Source organism: Gossypium arboreum, chromosome 11 (genome assembly GCF_025698485.1).
Source record: "Gossypium arboreum isolate Shixiya-1 chromosome 11, ASM2569848v2, whole genome shotgun sequence".
NCBI lineage: Eukaryota > Viridiplantae > Streptophyta > Magnoliopsida > Malvales > Malvaceae > Gossypium > Gossypium arboreum.
Window position 1 is genome coordinate 46,446,751 of NC_069080.1, and position 15,462 is coordinate 46,462,212.

Sequence of the window (15,462 nt, forward strand, 5' to 3'; positions counted from 1 at the left end):
TGCTGCCTACCCATGGCCTCGTGATTCACACCTACTGTTAGCTCGTATAACATCTTAAAACTAAAGAGTTGAAAAAAATTTGGAACATGTAACATTGTGTGAAGCAGATAGGGTCAAAATCAGAAGAGGAATAAAAAATTAGTGCAAGTTGAAGTTGTTTTCAGATCTAAATTCAAATAAAATAATTTGCAAAGATATAAGTATCAGCATGTAGTAAGAATCCGATGACTAATTTTGGTCATATCATATTGGGTTGACAAGGAAGCTTACTGGCTTCAAATCTATAAGTGGTCAGTGAAAATACATTAGACATCTTATCTTAAGTCCAATTTTAAATTAAATTAAAGCTAGTCCAAGGTTACTTAATAAAATATTGATTTATACAAAATAGATGTAGCTTTTGCCAGGTTAAATAATAGGCGGGTATACATAAATGGCCCACTGAAATAATGAAGAAAAGGGATAATGGGTTCATACTTATAAAAGACACCAACATCCTCTTCTCACTCATATGATTGTTGAAGAAACACATGAAAAACTTGACATCATCGTCAATTTCAATCCTAAATCAACTCCAAGTCTACCTATAGTAACCGACAATGTCGGAAATGGAGAGAGATCTGATCCATCGCCGCCGGGTATCCTCTTATTTTTGCGGGTGTTATATGATGTCCCCATCGTGCTTCCCAGTGCATGAAGAAATGGACTACTCACGCATTCATCATTGCAGCAGCGGCGGCGACAACAGGACGAGGAGGAGATGGCGGAATCTGTTGAGAAGGTTGGTCAAAGATGGGAAGACCAGCTTATACGGATCCAAGCCGCCATTGTCTTTTCACTATGATGCTGTTAGCTATTCTCAGAATTTCGATGAGGGTTGTCATCGTGATGAATCTGCTCATCGCCGCCGAGTGTTTCAAGAAGTACACGAGTAATGTTTTTTTTGTCTTGTTTTAATTTATTTCCCCCTTTTTTTCCCCTGCAAGTTCAAATCAACTTTGATGTAACTATATATAATTATAATATATATCAAGATCTGTTAGTTAAGTTTTAAAGTTCTATTGGTTTTTTTTCTCCATTTGTTAGTTATGATGAATGATCAAAAATAATGGATCTACTCGCCAATGGTTAAAATCTTGTTTGTCATTTTGCGGATGAGCCGAGTGAGTTGTTAGGCTTGTCGGGTAAAATCAGGTGCGATGTCAGAGGTCATCGGAGTTATGCGTTGGGGGATACAATATAGACAAGGCTAAATCGGCATAATTTAAGTAGGTTGACACTTGACAGTGTTCTTACATCTGGCCGGCCTATCTTCATTCTGGATTTTTAGACCTGCTTGGTGATTGTGATGAGAGCCTGAGGTCTGGACAGGTGTTAATTAGGTGTCTCAACATTGATTAAGTGTGAGGACTAGGTATCATCACACTTGTAGGAAATTGAGCAATGTGATCATTTTACTGGGGAGGGGGGGGGGGGGACAAATCTATAACTAGGAATAAAATTTTCACATGAAAACAACCATTCAGGTTGTTGAAGAAAAAAAGAAAAAAAAGAGTCCATTCAGGTCCATGATAAGACTTATTAAATGTGGTTGGGACATTGCGATTCACAAATGCTATCAGAGACTAAGAATTGGACGTAAAACTCTTTTACAAGCTAGTAATAGACCGAATGCTCATAAGCTGTTATCATATCATGGCATTGGCGATCGGAGTTAACAGTGCTTAATTTTTTTATGCTTTTTGAGGGGGCAAATGCACGGGTCAATTGAAGGTCGCAGAATAATTAAAGGCAATCTCTGGTCTGGGCCTGTGGGGTACAGCCCTGCAAGTTGGGTGGTATGGGTCGTTGGAGGATAGGTGTTATCTAGGAAACGAACCTCAAAACAAGTATGAATTGGATTTTGAATACAAGTTTTCTTTTTATCACTTCACTTATGATTCAATTCACGAACTGTTTTGCCGTCTCAAAATAATTAGTGTGTTTTATTATAAACAAAGTTGAGATATGTAAGATTAAATAACATTTGTTGGTCAAAATTTTATATGTTATAAAAAGTGGTTATTAAATACTTATATAATATTCGAGGCATTTGTAATGATATTTGAGATTTAAATCATATTTGAATTTTTAATATTTTAAATTAAAAACTATAATATATTAGTAATATTAATTAGCGAGATTTAGATGGTAATTTTAATAAAATTTACAAATGTAATTTTATGTATTAAAAATTATTTTGTTAAATATGATTAATATTTTTATATAAAATTTAAACATTTTTTAAAATAATATTTTAACTAGAATTTATTATTTTATTTTACTTGATTAATTTTATTAGAATTTAATACAAAATGTTGTTTAGTAAAAATGTACTTCATACTTGATGGTGTTAGATGAAAACTGTTATAAATGATATCAATAAAACATAAAAATTAATTTTACAATAAATTTAATTATTATAATAAAACACTGTATATTCTCATTTAAAACAAACATGTGAGAAGTACATTTGATAAAAAAAAAACCCCAATATTTTTAATTGGATAATTTGATAGGAATGTCAATGGAGACCATTTCCATCTCAGCTAATTTTTTAAAAAGAAATTTTAATTAATGAAATTATCCTACTTCAAACTCTAAACCTAATCTAAGATGAAGACAATTCAATTTGAATATATGATGTAGATTCAACATAAAATAATCTCATCCCAGCTATAATCAGTTTATCAACTCTACAAATTTAAATAAATTTGAGATAAAGAGAATATATCACCATTTTATAACCATGATTCTTAAGGATAGAGGAACTTCTAGGATTCTTTTTCATACTGAATTTCTACCATCTTTTTAATTATAAGAGATAATTGGGCTATTTGAGAACATTTTAAGATAGTTGAATTAATTTTGGTTACAGTTTTAAATTTAAGTATAAATTAAATAAATAAATAAATAAAAAGCTCACATCTTAAGTAAGTATATATTGGCTTATAATTTGTAAATATAGGTAATAATTTTATATGAATTTTATGATTTCCAAAGTTTGAATCCTATCTTGTGCAATTCCTTTTTATATGAAAAATTAAATTTACTCTCAAAATAATATATAAAGTGTAAAATAAACTGCTTCACTCCAATTATAAATGTCTCTTCACTTCGATTGAAAAGTGATATGAATATCAGGATAGATAAAAATCTCACCGTATACTAATTTTTTAATTAAAAAGATTAAATATAAATGTCACTCGTATACTAATTTAGAAGCCCAAGTTTAAGGTTACTAAGCCCGAAGCATATATTTTAAAATTTTAAGTTATTTTAGAATTCATGTAATAAATTTTAAATTTTTTTAAAAATATTAAATAAGTTTTAATTTCATTAACATGTTTATCGTTATTAATATAAGAATATTTGAATTTAAGTATTTTTATTTATAAGTTGAAAGAAATTTTAAGTAATTTTAAATATTTTGTCAAAATAATCTATAGATGACGTTTTACCTTCTTTTCATTCAATTTCCTTATTTTCCTTGTATAAATTCGAACGTCTCACTCTTCTGCGTCAAACCAATTTTAGACTACAAATTATTTGCCCACTCGCTACTTCCTCTCCAATTTGCTTTTTCTTTAGAAAAAAAAGATTGTTCCACTTCTTTTCTTCAAATTTGTAAATATAGGCTTCTTTGCTCATTTTGTTTATTTAAAAAAAAACAGATCATCCTTGCTTTGTCACTATGATTTATTTTCTAATAATTACTCTTAAAATATTAAAATATTAAATTAAAATATAAAAATTAAATCTAAAGTTTATAGATATTATAAGGACTAATGATAAAATTTTACCTATAAACTAGGGACTAATAATAAAATGTTACCTTAAAAGTATTATTGAACATAAATTATGTGAATAAAAGGGTAATTTATAAACTTAATCGGTTTAAATAGTCAAAACTAATTACGCTTTCATCACTAAATTTTAAAACTTGCAATATTGTTATTAATGTTATTAATTTATTACATTTTGGGTCCTAAACCATTAACCATCGTTAATGGTGTAATTATAAGCTAACATGACATGGTATATCATCATTTGAGATGAAAATTATAGGTTAAATTGCAAATAATCTCTATATTTTTCTTTTTAGCAATTTAATATTTTTATTTTCCTTTAACTTTGCTTTTATTTTTTTATTTATTTTCTTCTCTTCTTCTTCACTGTTTTTTCTCTTCTCCCTTTTTTAATGGCTATCATTATTTTAAAGAAAGGAGTTTAAGAAAGAAAGAAAAGCAATAAAAGAAGAAGAGACTGAAATTTTAATTAAGAAAAGTAAAATTTGTAAGTGAATTAATTCTTTAATGGTATTTCTTAACCTTGGATCATTTTAAATGTAACATACAAAAATTAAAAAAGAAAACACTTATGCATAACATAAAAACAAAATGATCAAATTTTATATAACATAAATGACTAATTAGCCAACTAATTATGATATATAAATGTCTCTATCCATTACGAAGATCATATCAAACCCCAAAAATATCTAGGGAAATTCTTTTTCCTAAGTTTATTTTCAGGTTTTCCAAGGGAAATTGTTTTTTAAAAGAATGTAAATATAAAAAGAGAAATACACGAATTCTTCCTTTATATATATATATATATATTCTTTTTTCTTCTTCCGAAAAGACTATATCAATTTTCCAAAAATTTGTCTTCTCTGACTTTTCATGTAAGACTTTTTTGTCGGTCTCCAATATTGATTTTGACTGTCTTTTTGTTGAGAAATAAGGTTATAATAATCATCATTTTCTGAAAGAAATGAATTTGCAAGCATCTTAAGACGCAGCTGACAGATTCTTTCCTACCATACTAAAGCTTCAACTCTGCTACATTCTTCACCAATTGACATGGTCACCAGGTTCTGCAACTCAGTAGTTATTCTTCTATGCTTCGTTTCCTTTCTCTCTGTTCTTCCCTGTACTGTTTCTGTCAGCTTCCAACTCTCCCGGTTTGACCCAACTATGATCACCATTGTCTATCAGGGTGATGCGAAGCCCGATGTTGGAACCATCGAGTTTAACCTTGTCAATTATATAAACCGAGTTGGATGGGCTGCATATGCCGATGAGGTTTTGCTTTGGGATTCTGAAACAGGTAAGATTTCCGATTTCAACACTCGGTTTTCCTTTGAAATCAACACCCAAGGTGTTCCACTTTATGGTCATGGGTTATGTTTCTTTCTGGCTCCTGTTGGATCTCTAATCCCACCAAACTCAGCTGGTGGCTTTTTGGGATTGTTTAACACCACAACCAGTGATTCACCAAGCAACCAAATTGTCTCCATAGAGTTCGATTCCTTCCATAATCCTGAATGGGATCCACATGGAATTGATGGTCATGTGGGGATCAACAACAACTCTATTGCTTCAGCTGTTTACACCCAATGGAATGCTAGCTCTCATAGTGAAGATACTGCCAACGTGTTAGTTACTTACAATTCTACTACTAAGGATTTGAGTGTGTCATGGAGCTATTTAACCACTAACAGTCCACGAGAGAATTCAAGTCTTTCCATGCGGATTGATCTAATGAAGGTCCTACCAGAGAGGGTCATGGTTGGTTTTTCTGCTGCAACAGGTATGTATGTCGAGAGACATATACTTAAATCATGGGAATTCCATTCAAATTTGGAAGAACCAGCTACTAATGGAAAGAATACAAGAAGGGTCAAAATACTAGTAGCCTCTGCAGTTCCTGTTAGTGTTTTGATAGCTGGGTCAGTTATATCATTATTTATCATGTGGTTTCTGCGGAAGAAAAGGCAAACAAAAATTGGTGAAACAAAAAATTTAGCTTCCATTAATGATGATGAACTTGAAAGAGGAGCTGGACCTAGAAGATTTTCCTTTAAAGACCTTGAATCTGCTACCAACAACTTCTCTGAAGGGAGAAAGTTAGGTGAAGGAGGGTTCGGAGCAGTTTATAGGGGTTACCTTATCGATCTGGACATTGAAATCGCCGTTAAGAGGATTTCGAGAGGGTCTAAACAAGGTAAAAAGGAATATGCAACTGAAGTGAAGGTCATTAGCCAGTCAAGACATCGGAATCTAGTGCAACTTATTGGTTGGTGTCATGATAAGCGTGAGTTGTTACTTGTCTATGAGTTCATGCCTAATGGTAGCCTTGATTCCCACCTATTCGGCAGAAGCATTCCACTTACTTGGCCTGTAAGGTACAGAATATCTCTTGGATTGGCATCTGCAATTTTTTATCTTCATGAGGAGTGCGAGCAGTGTGTCGTGCACCGAGACATCAAATCCAACAATGTGATGCTAGACTCTAGTTTCAATGCCAAACTAGGTGATTTTGGACTGGCAAGGCTTATGAGCCATGAGCTTGGTCCAAAAACAACGGGGTTGGCAGGAACTATAGGCTACTTGGCTCCGGAGTATATAAGCACAGGAAGAGCAAGCAAAGAGTCGGATGTATATAGCTTCGGAGTGGTTTTATTAGAAATTGCTACCGGACGAAAGTCAGCCGACCCAAGAGAAGCAACCGAAACAGGATTGGTAGAGCAGGTTTGGGATCTTTATGGGGAAGGAAAGCTTCTTTCGGTCGTGGATGAGAAATTGAATCAAGATTTTGATGTAAAACAAGCGGAGTGTGTGATGATTGCTGGACTGTGGTGTGCTCACCCTGACAACCGGTCGAGGCCCTCCATTAGGCAAGCAATTCAAGTTCTGAATTTTGAGATAGCGCCTCCAGATCTTCCTAAAAACATGCCTCTTCCTGTGTTTCATGCTCTTCCTGTCTCTTTCATTTCTAAACAACTTGGAATAAACAACTCAAGCACTACTGATGGTTGTGAAATATGATTTTCCTTTCTCTTTTTGGCTAAGTTACATCAGATATTGCCTGGTTTCTTCCTCGCAATGAGTAGGGGCTTACTTTTGATTATGTGCATAAGCAATTTACTTGTATATATCCATTGTCAATGTAAGCAACTTTTTTGCACAAATCTTTAATATTAAAGCTAGAGACAAATAGAGATTTACTTTTAACTAATCCAAATAAACCCTTAAATAAAGATTTGATACTTGAATTTATTCATTTCTCCCAAATTGATACTTAAAAGGTTTTTTTTTAAGTACTTTTTTGTAATACCGTTAACTCCAGTACAGGTGGCATCATAAAGTTGTGACACCGTTAACATATATGATTGTATCAAAAACTGTGTCTTTATCGTTTATGCAAAAAACAAAATCATTTCTCAGAATAATCTTAATAAAAATTACTTTCAGCTGTGCGTTAAATTTAATGGAATGCTAAGATTCAAGCCACAAACTTGTTGGATGCATGATTAGTAATGACCAGGAAAGATTTCTCGTATAGAGTTACCTTCATAAAATTATGCATGCTTGGTATTGTCTTGTTATCAGAGGATCCAATAATCTTAAACCTAAAACTAGTATATCGAATAGCAAGACAGCCTTGTGTAAAGCAACTATTGCTTTTGGAATATAATACACAATATTTCACTTGCAGTTTGTAAAATTGTGTTTGATTTTAATAAAAAGAAAATGCAGCATGTTGAATTGTCTGCTAGAAGAGATGTATTGAAGATCTTCAATGAAGTCATTGATGCTACAGGTAAAAAATAGACTTTTGGTTCTTTAAAGTATATTGTACTTTCTCATTTGTTTTCTTTTGAGGTAATGATGTAAATTAAGGCTAATGAGCAATCAGATATGACTGACAATGGTTAAATAAATACTAAGAAGAAAAAACAAAGTATTGTTGTCAATCTCTTGTTTTCTAAGTCAACTATTTTAGTTTTATTTTTTTGGATTTTCATGGTTGAACTGAACTTAGGAGAAAATGGCTCTATCCGATGGTTTCATAAGTTAGAACTCAACTGCAGATAGAAGCGTGATGGAAAAGCAATAACCATATTAGTTTAATATTGTTTCTGATAGTATTTATATATATTAATGTTCTATGTCTTGAAAAGTTTGTTTAATCAATCAATTAGTAGCTTGTCACAACAATGTTATAATTACCTTATAAAACCTTTTTCATTTTTATTTTTAAAAAAGTTTACATAAATTTCTAAAATGTTATTATTATTATTATTATCTATAATACATATTAAATTTACCAAATGACAAATTAATTGTATTCAATTCAAATATTTAATTACTTAAAACTTATTAATTATTCCCAATTGCACGTCTTTTAAAGAGGAAAAACAAATTTAAAGTGTCAATTGTATAAAATTTTATACCATGAATTTTAAAAATTAATTGAATCATTATTTAATGAAAATATACATTATAAATTTTAAGATAGTAAACAAAACTATCATTAACTTTTATTATCTAAGTTTGTTAAATTGTATTTTTAATAATTAATATTGATATTAATATTTACATCAATTCAACTTTAAAAATTAAAGCGTTATGTTATTTTGTTTTGGTATAATAATTTTTCGGTTTCCCAACTTTACAAAAAATCACTTTAATCTTCATTTAATTTTTCGCAGTTTTTTAGCTCTTGAACTTGTATTGCTTGTCAAATAATCCCAAAATGGATGAAAATTTTAATGTTTTTTAACTTTACTGACGTGGCATACAGGTGGATTGCCACATCAACAATTAAATAAATTTTTAAAAATTAAAAACATTAATTTTTTAAAATAGTTTTTATTTTTAAAATTTTAAAAAATTAATTAATTATTGACATGATATTCACGTGGCAATCTATGTGTATACCACGTCATGAAAATTATCAAACTTTAACTTTTCAATCCATTTGAGGTGATTAACAAACAATATAAGGACTAAAATAACTTTTTCAAAAGTTGGAGGATTATACTTTTGATTTTTATTTTATCAAGCACTAAATATTCCAAAAATTTGTAACAATTTTTTAAGAAATAAATATAATATATTTTAATTAACTCATGAAAAAGCTAGTAAAACTATTTCAAGAAATAAGTTTTTGGTAAATATATGATACTGTTTGGTTACGAACCTTTTTCTAAAATTTGATTAGGTCATTGACTGAGCTGCTATCCAATCCTGTTACCTAGCGGAAAGCAAATTAAGTTTTTAATTATTTAAATGTATTGAAAGTGCATTGTAAGTAGAGTGATTATGGGCTAGGCGGCTGGCTCGGCTCAAGGCCCTTAAAAATGGGAGGGTTTGGGTAAAATATAGGCTCGAAAAATGGGCTTAGGCAAAAAACGAGGCCTGCTTAAAAAACGGGCCGGGCCTCGGTAAGAGTTTTTAGCCGGGTGCGGGCAACTTACCAATTATATATTAATATATATTTTATTTTATTTTTAATTATTTTAAATTTTAATATAACTATTTTTATTATATTATTAATTTGTGTATTGTTTTAAGAATTGTTTTAGTATTATTTTTATTTGTTTTAATATTTATTTTTATGTTTTTAAATATATTTGATTTATTATATTTTTAAATTTTTTATTTAATGAAATAAGAAAAAAAATTAATATAAATTTGGGTAGGGTAGGCTCGGGCTTAGTAATTTTATTTCAGGCGGGGCTTGGGCAAAATTTTAGGCCCATATTTGGGGGCGGGCCGGAGCCTAGTATCTGCCTAAAATTTTATTTGGGTTCGGCCCAAACCCGGACCAGCCCGGCCCATGATCACCTCTAATTGTAAGTTCCATGGCAGCCACTAACTCAGCAACTGCAACTTGTTTTTAACGCATTTTCCAAGGTTATAGACTTATAGTTATATTTCCACGAAATTTATCAAGAGTAAGAAAATATATATTAGCATATGTATTATTGTAGGGGCAATTTCGTCTTCAATGTCTCAGCTTCATCTGTCCCTTGCCATGGCTGCTGGTTTCTACCTTTTCATTTCTCTGCCCTTAATTTTGTCCTGCTTACTTTTTGCTTTCCCATCGGTCTATTCAGTAAACTTTGAAATATCTCGGTTTGAACACGGTGACGACTTGATTCTCTATCAGGGTGAAGCAAGGCCTACTAATGGAATCATTGATTTTAACACTTTGGACAATTTGTACCGTGTTGGATGGGCTACATATGCCAACAGGTCCCCATGTGGGACCCTAAAACAGGGAAACTTTCCGACTTCAGCACCCGTTTTGCCTTCAGCATCGACATCCAAGACGCTTCTGACTATGGTCATGGCTTTGTCTTCTTCCTTGCACCTGCTGGTTCTCAACTCCCATTAAACTCAGCTGCTGGATGTCTAGGACTTTTTAACACCTCACAGTGGGTTTCTAGGTTGGGCCAAGTAGTCATGGTTAAGTTCGACACTTACAAAAATGGTTGGGATCCTGCTCATCTCGATAACCATGTGGGGATCACCAACAACTCAATCATGTCAGTCGTATACACCAGATAGAATGCAAGCATTCATAATGGAGATACAACGGATGTGTTGATTACCTACAATGCCACTACTAGGAATTTGAGTGCCTCTTGGAGCTACCGCACCACCCATAATCCTCAAGAAGTTTCTAGTCTCAGTTATCTAATTGATCTTAAGATGGCTCTACCTGAGTGGGTCATGATTGGGTTCTCAGCTGCTACAGGTGTTAGTACAGAGCAACATATTCTTCAATGGTGGGAGTTCAATTCGACTTTAGAAAGAGACATGGAAAATGGTGGAAATATATCAACAAATGTCAAAATAGTTTTAGGTCTTGTAGTTCCTGTTGCTATTCTTATTATTGCTGGGATCGTTTTAGCAATCATTTTATGGCGACGAAAGAAGACAAGAAAAATGAGAAAACCAGAAGCAGCAGAAAACTTAACATCAATCAATGATGCCCTTGAGAAAGGAACCGGACCTAGAAGGTTCATATGTTGACCTTGTCACCTCTACCAACAATTTCTCAGAACAAAGAAAGTTAGGGGAAGGAGGGTTTGGTGCAGTTTATAGGGGTTACCTACCTGATTTAGATGTGGTGGTTGCTGTAAAAAGGATTTCAAGAGGGTCCAAGCAAGGGAAAAAGGAATATATAACTGAAGTTAAGATCATCAGCCAGTTAAGACACCAAAATCTCATGCAACTCATTGGCTGGTGCCATGATAAAGGTGAGTTCTTACTCGTCTATGAGTTTATGCCCAATGGTAGCCTTGATTTCCACCTCTTTGGTAACAAAGCTCCACTTTCATGGGTTGTTAGGTATAGGATATCCCTTGGATTAGCGTCTGCGATTCTCTATCTTCATGAAGAGTGGGAGCAGTATGTAGTGCATCGAGACATCAAATCCAACAATATAATGCTTGATTCTAGTTTCAATGTTAAACTAGGTGACTTCGGGTTGGCAAGGCTTATGGACCATGAGCTAGGTCCCAAGACAACTGGTTTGGCTGGGGCTTTAGGCTACTTGGCCTCGGAATATGTAAACACAGGTCGAGCAAGTAAAGAATCAGATCTATATATAGTTTCGGAGTGGTGTTGCTCGAAATTGCAACCGGAAGAAAATCTGTTCATCGTATACAAGATTTTGAAATGGGATTAGTAGTGTGGGTTTGGGATCTTTATGGGCAAGAGAAGCTACTTTCGGCTGTTGATGAGAAGTTGAACAATAATGTTGATGAAAAACAAGTGGATCGTTTGATGATTGTTGGATTGTGGTGCGCTCACCCTGATAATAGCTCCAGACCCTCAATCAAGCAAGGAACTCAAGCTCTTAATTTTGAGATAGAGAAGCCAAATATTCCTACAAAGATGCCTATTGCTACGTATGTTGAACCCTACAAAATCAGTCAGTACTTCAGACAAACCTATATTAACTAATACGAGTTTGGAAGTGGGTCGCTAATCTCCTTTTGCTTTCTTAGATTGTACCATATATGTAATTCTTGTTATAAAATTTCAATGAATCCACTCATGTAGCCATGACGATAACATATCTACAAAATTTTCTTTCTTATTTGTTATTTTGGGAGAAATACTGATTTGCTTCCTTTTTCTGTATTATCATGTCAGTCTTTAACTAACGTGGCACATGTTAGAATTTTGTAAACATAATAAACCATGTAAATCGATTCTTGGTGAGATTTTCTTGATTTCTTTTTATCGTCTTTATACTTGTAATTTGCTCTAATTTTTGTCTTTACTTCATTTCTATGATTCTCTTTACACTATAAAACTATAGCAAAGGAAAGACATAGTTTACTTATAATCTATAATATATATATATATATATATATATAATTTTAAATTGATAAAAATACTTTTAATCCTTCATTATGTTACTAAAATAATATTAGAATTGTTGAGGCAATTTAGAATTGTTGAGGCAATTTCGAGTAGTGCAAAGAACTAATGTTTTTTTGGTGCTTGATACTATTCAACTCAGAAATTTGTCATGTTTAGTGTTGGAAAATTTTAGTAATTTTTTTTTTAGTTTTGATTCTTGTTGATACTTTGGACGATTGTAAGTTCATCTATAATATTCAAACTATTTATAGCAACATATCCTAAAGATTGGTTTGGATTGGATTACAAAAATCGACAACTTTGGAGAGATTGGACCGAATCAGGTAAAACTTGAAAGCACATCTTGAAGATTTAAGACTTATCTTGAGCTCATAAGATATTTTATATGTTATTTATCTTGTTGGTTTGATGGAAAGATTGGTTGTAATTGATATTATAACAACCCATATTTCAATGGTGTCGGGAACGGTGGTTTCAAAATCCCATTTCCAATGGCCGAGTCCGTAAATATCATTATTTAATATTTATGAGTCTAATTTATTAGTATCTTGAATTTTGGTCTAACAATTTTATAGAATCAATAGTTAATTGTGGTACAAAGACTAAATTGTAAAAGTGGTAATAGTTAATCGCTATTGTAACACCCCAAACTCGGCCTAGACGTTTAGACTGGATCTTGAGGAATTACATTAGCTTGTTTAAAAAAAACTTTTGACTTAAGTCCAAAATCACTTAGTGTGCATTTCAAAAGCATTAAATTTGGTAAAATTTTCACAAATGTTTAGAAAAACTTAAGTTCGGAATCACTTATTTGAAACCCAGAGTTTGAAATCAAAATCGTGTTTTGAAAGTAATAATTTTGGTAAATAATTTTCAGCTTTAAGGCAAATATTCGTTAAAACTATTTGTTTATTTACAGAAAAACACTTAAGGGGTTACTTAATTTTGTAGCGGAAAATTATTAGAATTTTAATTTTAAATTGTTAATCTGTGTGATTTTACAGTTTCATGTTAAAATACTCAAAAACCAATGAATAGAACAAAAACCAAAAACAAAATCTAAAATAAATTTATAGTCCAAAATAATTAAAAAATATAAATTATCTTATTTTATTAACCGAGATTCAATTTGAGCTCCCGTACGCCGTTCGATCATAAACTCAAAGATTACTTGAAAAGTCAAAGATAAAACAAAGGGGTGAGCTATAAAGCTCAGTATATAACAAAACTCAATCAAAGATCAAACATTACACAATATACAGATCAAAGTATCAAGGAGAATTTTCATAACGCTTAGTTAAATAAAATTGAGAATACACGATTATGTCAATACGGTATTTTTCAGAAAATCATAATGCAAATTTTTCAGAAAACTTCCTACCCAACTCTGCTACACACCAAATTAGAGTTCCCTAGACCTTGTATAACCAAATCACATCAACAGATAATTGTGGACAATACCACTAGAGTTGCAGTTAAAACTGTCAGATAAAAAATATGTGGTCAAACCACCATATTGTAGACAAGCTGCCAGACAGAAGTATGTAGTTAAACCACTAGATAGTGTAGATCATTCAACTGCTAGAACTTCCTCCATACCATATTATCCCAACCCCATGCAATGCGACATGACATGCAAATACATAAAAATAGAATGATTAGAATGTTGAACATTCATTCATATTTTTAACAAAAACTAGTAAGCATGCGATTACATGCTTTGTAGACAGATATATCACAAACCCAACAGAAGCAAATTAGTTTTGCCATAATGTCACATACATGTTCATAAAGCAGATTCAGAGAAATACAAATTAACATATTCATACATCATATGCTCACAACAAACATAGCAAAATAGAAACATGCCATCAGAATTAACAGTAGTCAGTTCGTGCGTACTTAATTCACATACTTTAATCATATCACCTATAGTAGCATATTAAAAAATATCATGTTTTCACGCCTTATTTATGTAGTATGAACCCTACGGAGAGTCTAATTACGTATTATGGGTCAAAACGAGCCTAAATGGAAATTTTCAAAAAATTGGTCTGCATACCCATGTGACGGCCTAACTGGCCAACTCATATAGTCGAAACGACCTAACACACATCCTTACACATGGTCATGTGGCCCATACGCCGGTGTGGCCAACACAACCCAATTAACCCAGCTCGTGTGACACACACGGTCGTGTGACATCGACATAATGCATTTCAGCTTTTCGTAATTTGCTGTTTTTCGAGTTTTCCATTACACACCTGATCAGTTTTTTATGCTGATTCAACACTAGCAATTCCAGATCCCTTGAACGAAACAATGACTTAAAAAGGGAATTTAGTTCATGTAACAGCCCGATTTTAGTGATTTTAGAAATAGTGGTTTCAGGACCACAATTTGATGAGCGAGTTATTTATTATTATTTTGAGGTTTTTGGGATGATATTAAGGTCATATTAAATTTTTGTTAAGAAAATTTGAAGTTTACTTAGTTAATTAAGTGAAAAAGGACTAAATCATAAAAAGCTTAAAAGTTGAGTTCTATTTGCTAAAGGGGTCTAGTAGCTATGAAACCTTAAACTAAAGGACTTGAATTGTAAATAAACTATTTATATGAGATAGTGGATTTACATGGCAAGGTTTTATTTTAATTTTGATGGTTTTTAAAGGTTAAAATGGTAATTTAGAAATTTAAACATAAAACAAAAGAAAAGATAATATGTATCATCTTTTATTTTTCATCCCTAAACCGATTTCAATAGAAAAAAACCTCTATGGATGAGTGCTTGGTTCGGCTAGGTTCTTTATAGTGCAAGGTATGTGTTTTTCATCCTATTTTTAATGATTTTTATGTTTTTGAGTTCGTTGTAGCTTAATCTAGCTAGCCCGAGGGTTAATTTGTAAAACTATTAAAGGTTTAGGGTTATGCCATGGATGTTTTTGAGTAGGTTTTGTTGTTAAATGATAGATTATGAATGTTTGTTGAAAAATAAATAAGTTTTGTTAAGTGATTTTTATGAATTTTGTAATTAGGGAATAAATTGTTAAAACTATAAATTCTAGGGTTTTATTGTGAAATGATGGTTGATATGGGTTGTATCAAAGTCCCTTGTATTTATGGTTAACAAGGATTTAGGTTAAAATGGTTAGATTTTAAGTTATGAGGTTAAGGACTAAATTATGAAAAGTTAAAAATGTTAGGGGCAAATTGGTAATTTTGCATAAAT

At 32.0% G+C, this 15,462-nt stretch overlaps 2 protein-coding genes and 1 pseudogene across 2 annotated transcripts; all 3 read left to right on the top strand.

The window, feature by feature from the left end:
- The first annotated feature begins 423 nt into the window (after nucleotides 1-423).
- Nucleotides 424-1,055, top strand: LOC108472932 (uncharacterized). Its single transcript, XM_017774499.2, has one exon. The coding sequence runs from the start codon at nucleotides 600-602 to the stop codon at nucleotides 933-935; it is 336 nt and encodes a 111-aa protein (XP_017629988.1). The 5' UTR covers nucleotides 424-599; the 3' UTR covers nucleotides 936-1,055.
- A 3,667-nt stretch (nucleotides 1,056-4,722) lies between these two features.
- Nucleotides 4,723-7,058, top strand: LOC108472980 (L-type lectin-domain containing receptor kinase IX.1-like). The gene has a single exon (XM_017774547.2). The coding sequence runs from the start codon at nucleotides 4,905-4,907 to the stop codon at nucleotides 6,870-6,872; it is 1,968 nt and encodes a 655-aa protein (XP_017630036.1). The 5' UTR covers nucleotides 4,723-4,904; the 3' UTR covers nucleotides 6,873-7,058.
- Nucleotides 7,059-9,840: 2,782 nt separating this feature from the next.
- Nucleotides 9,841-11,832, top strand: LOC108471928 (L-type lectin-domain containing receptor kinase IX.1-like; annotated as a pseudogene).
- The last annotated feature ends 3,630 nt before the right edge of the window (nucleotides 11,833-15,462 follow it).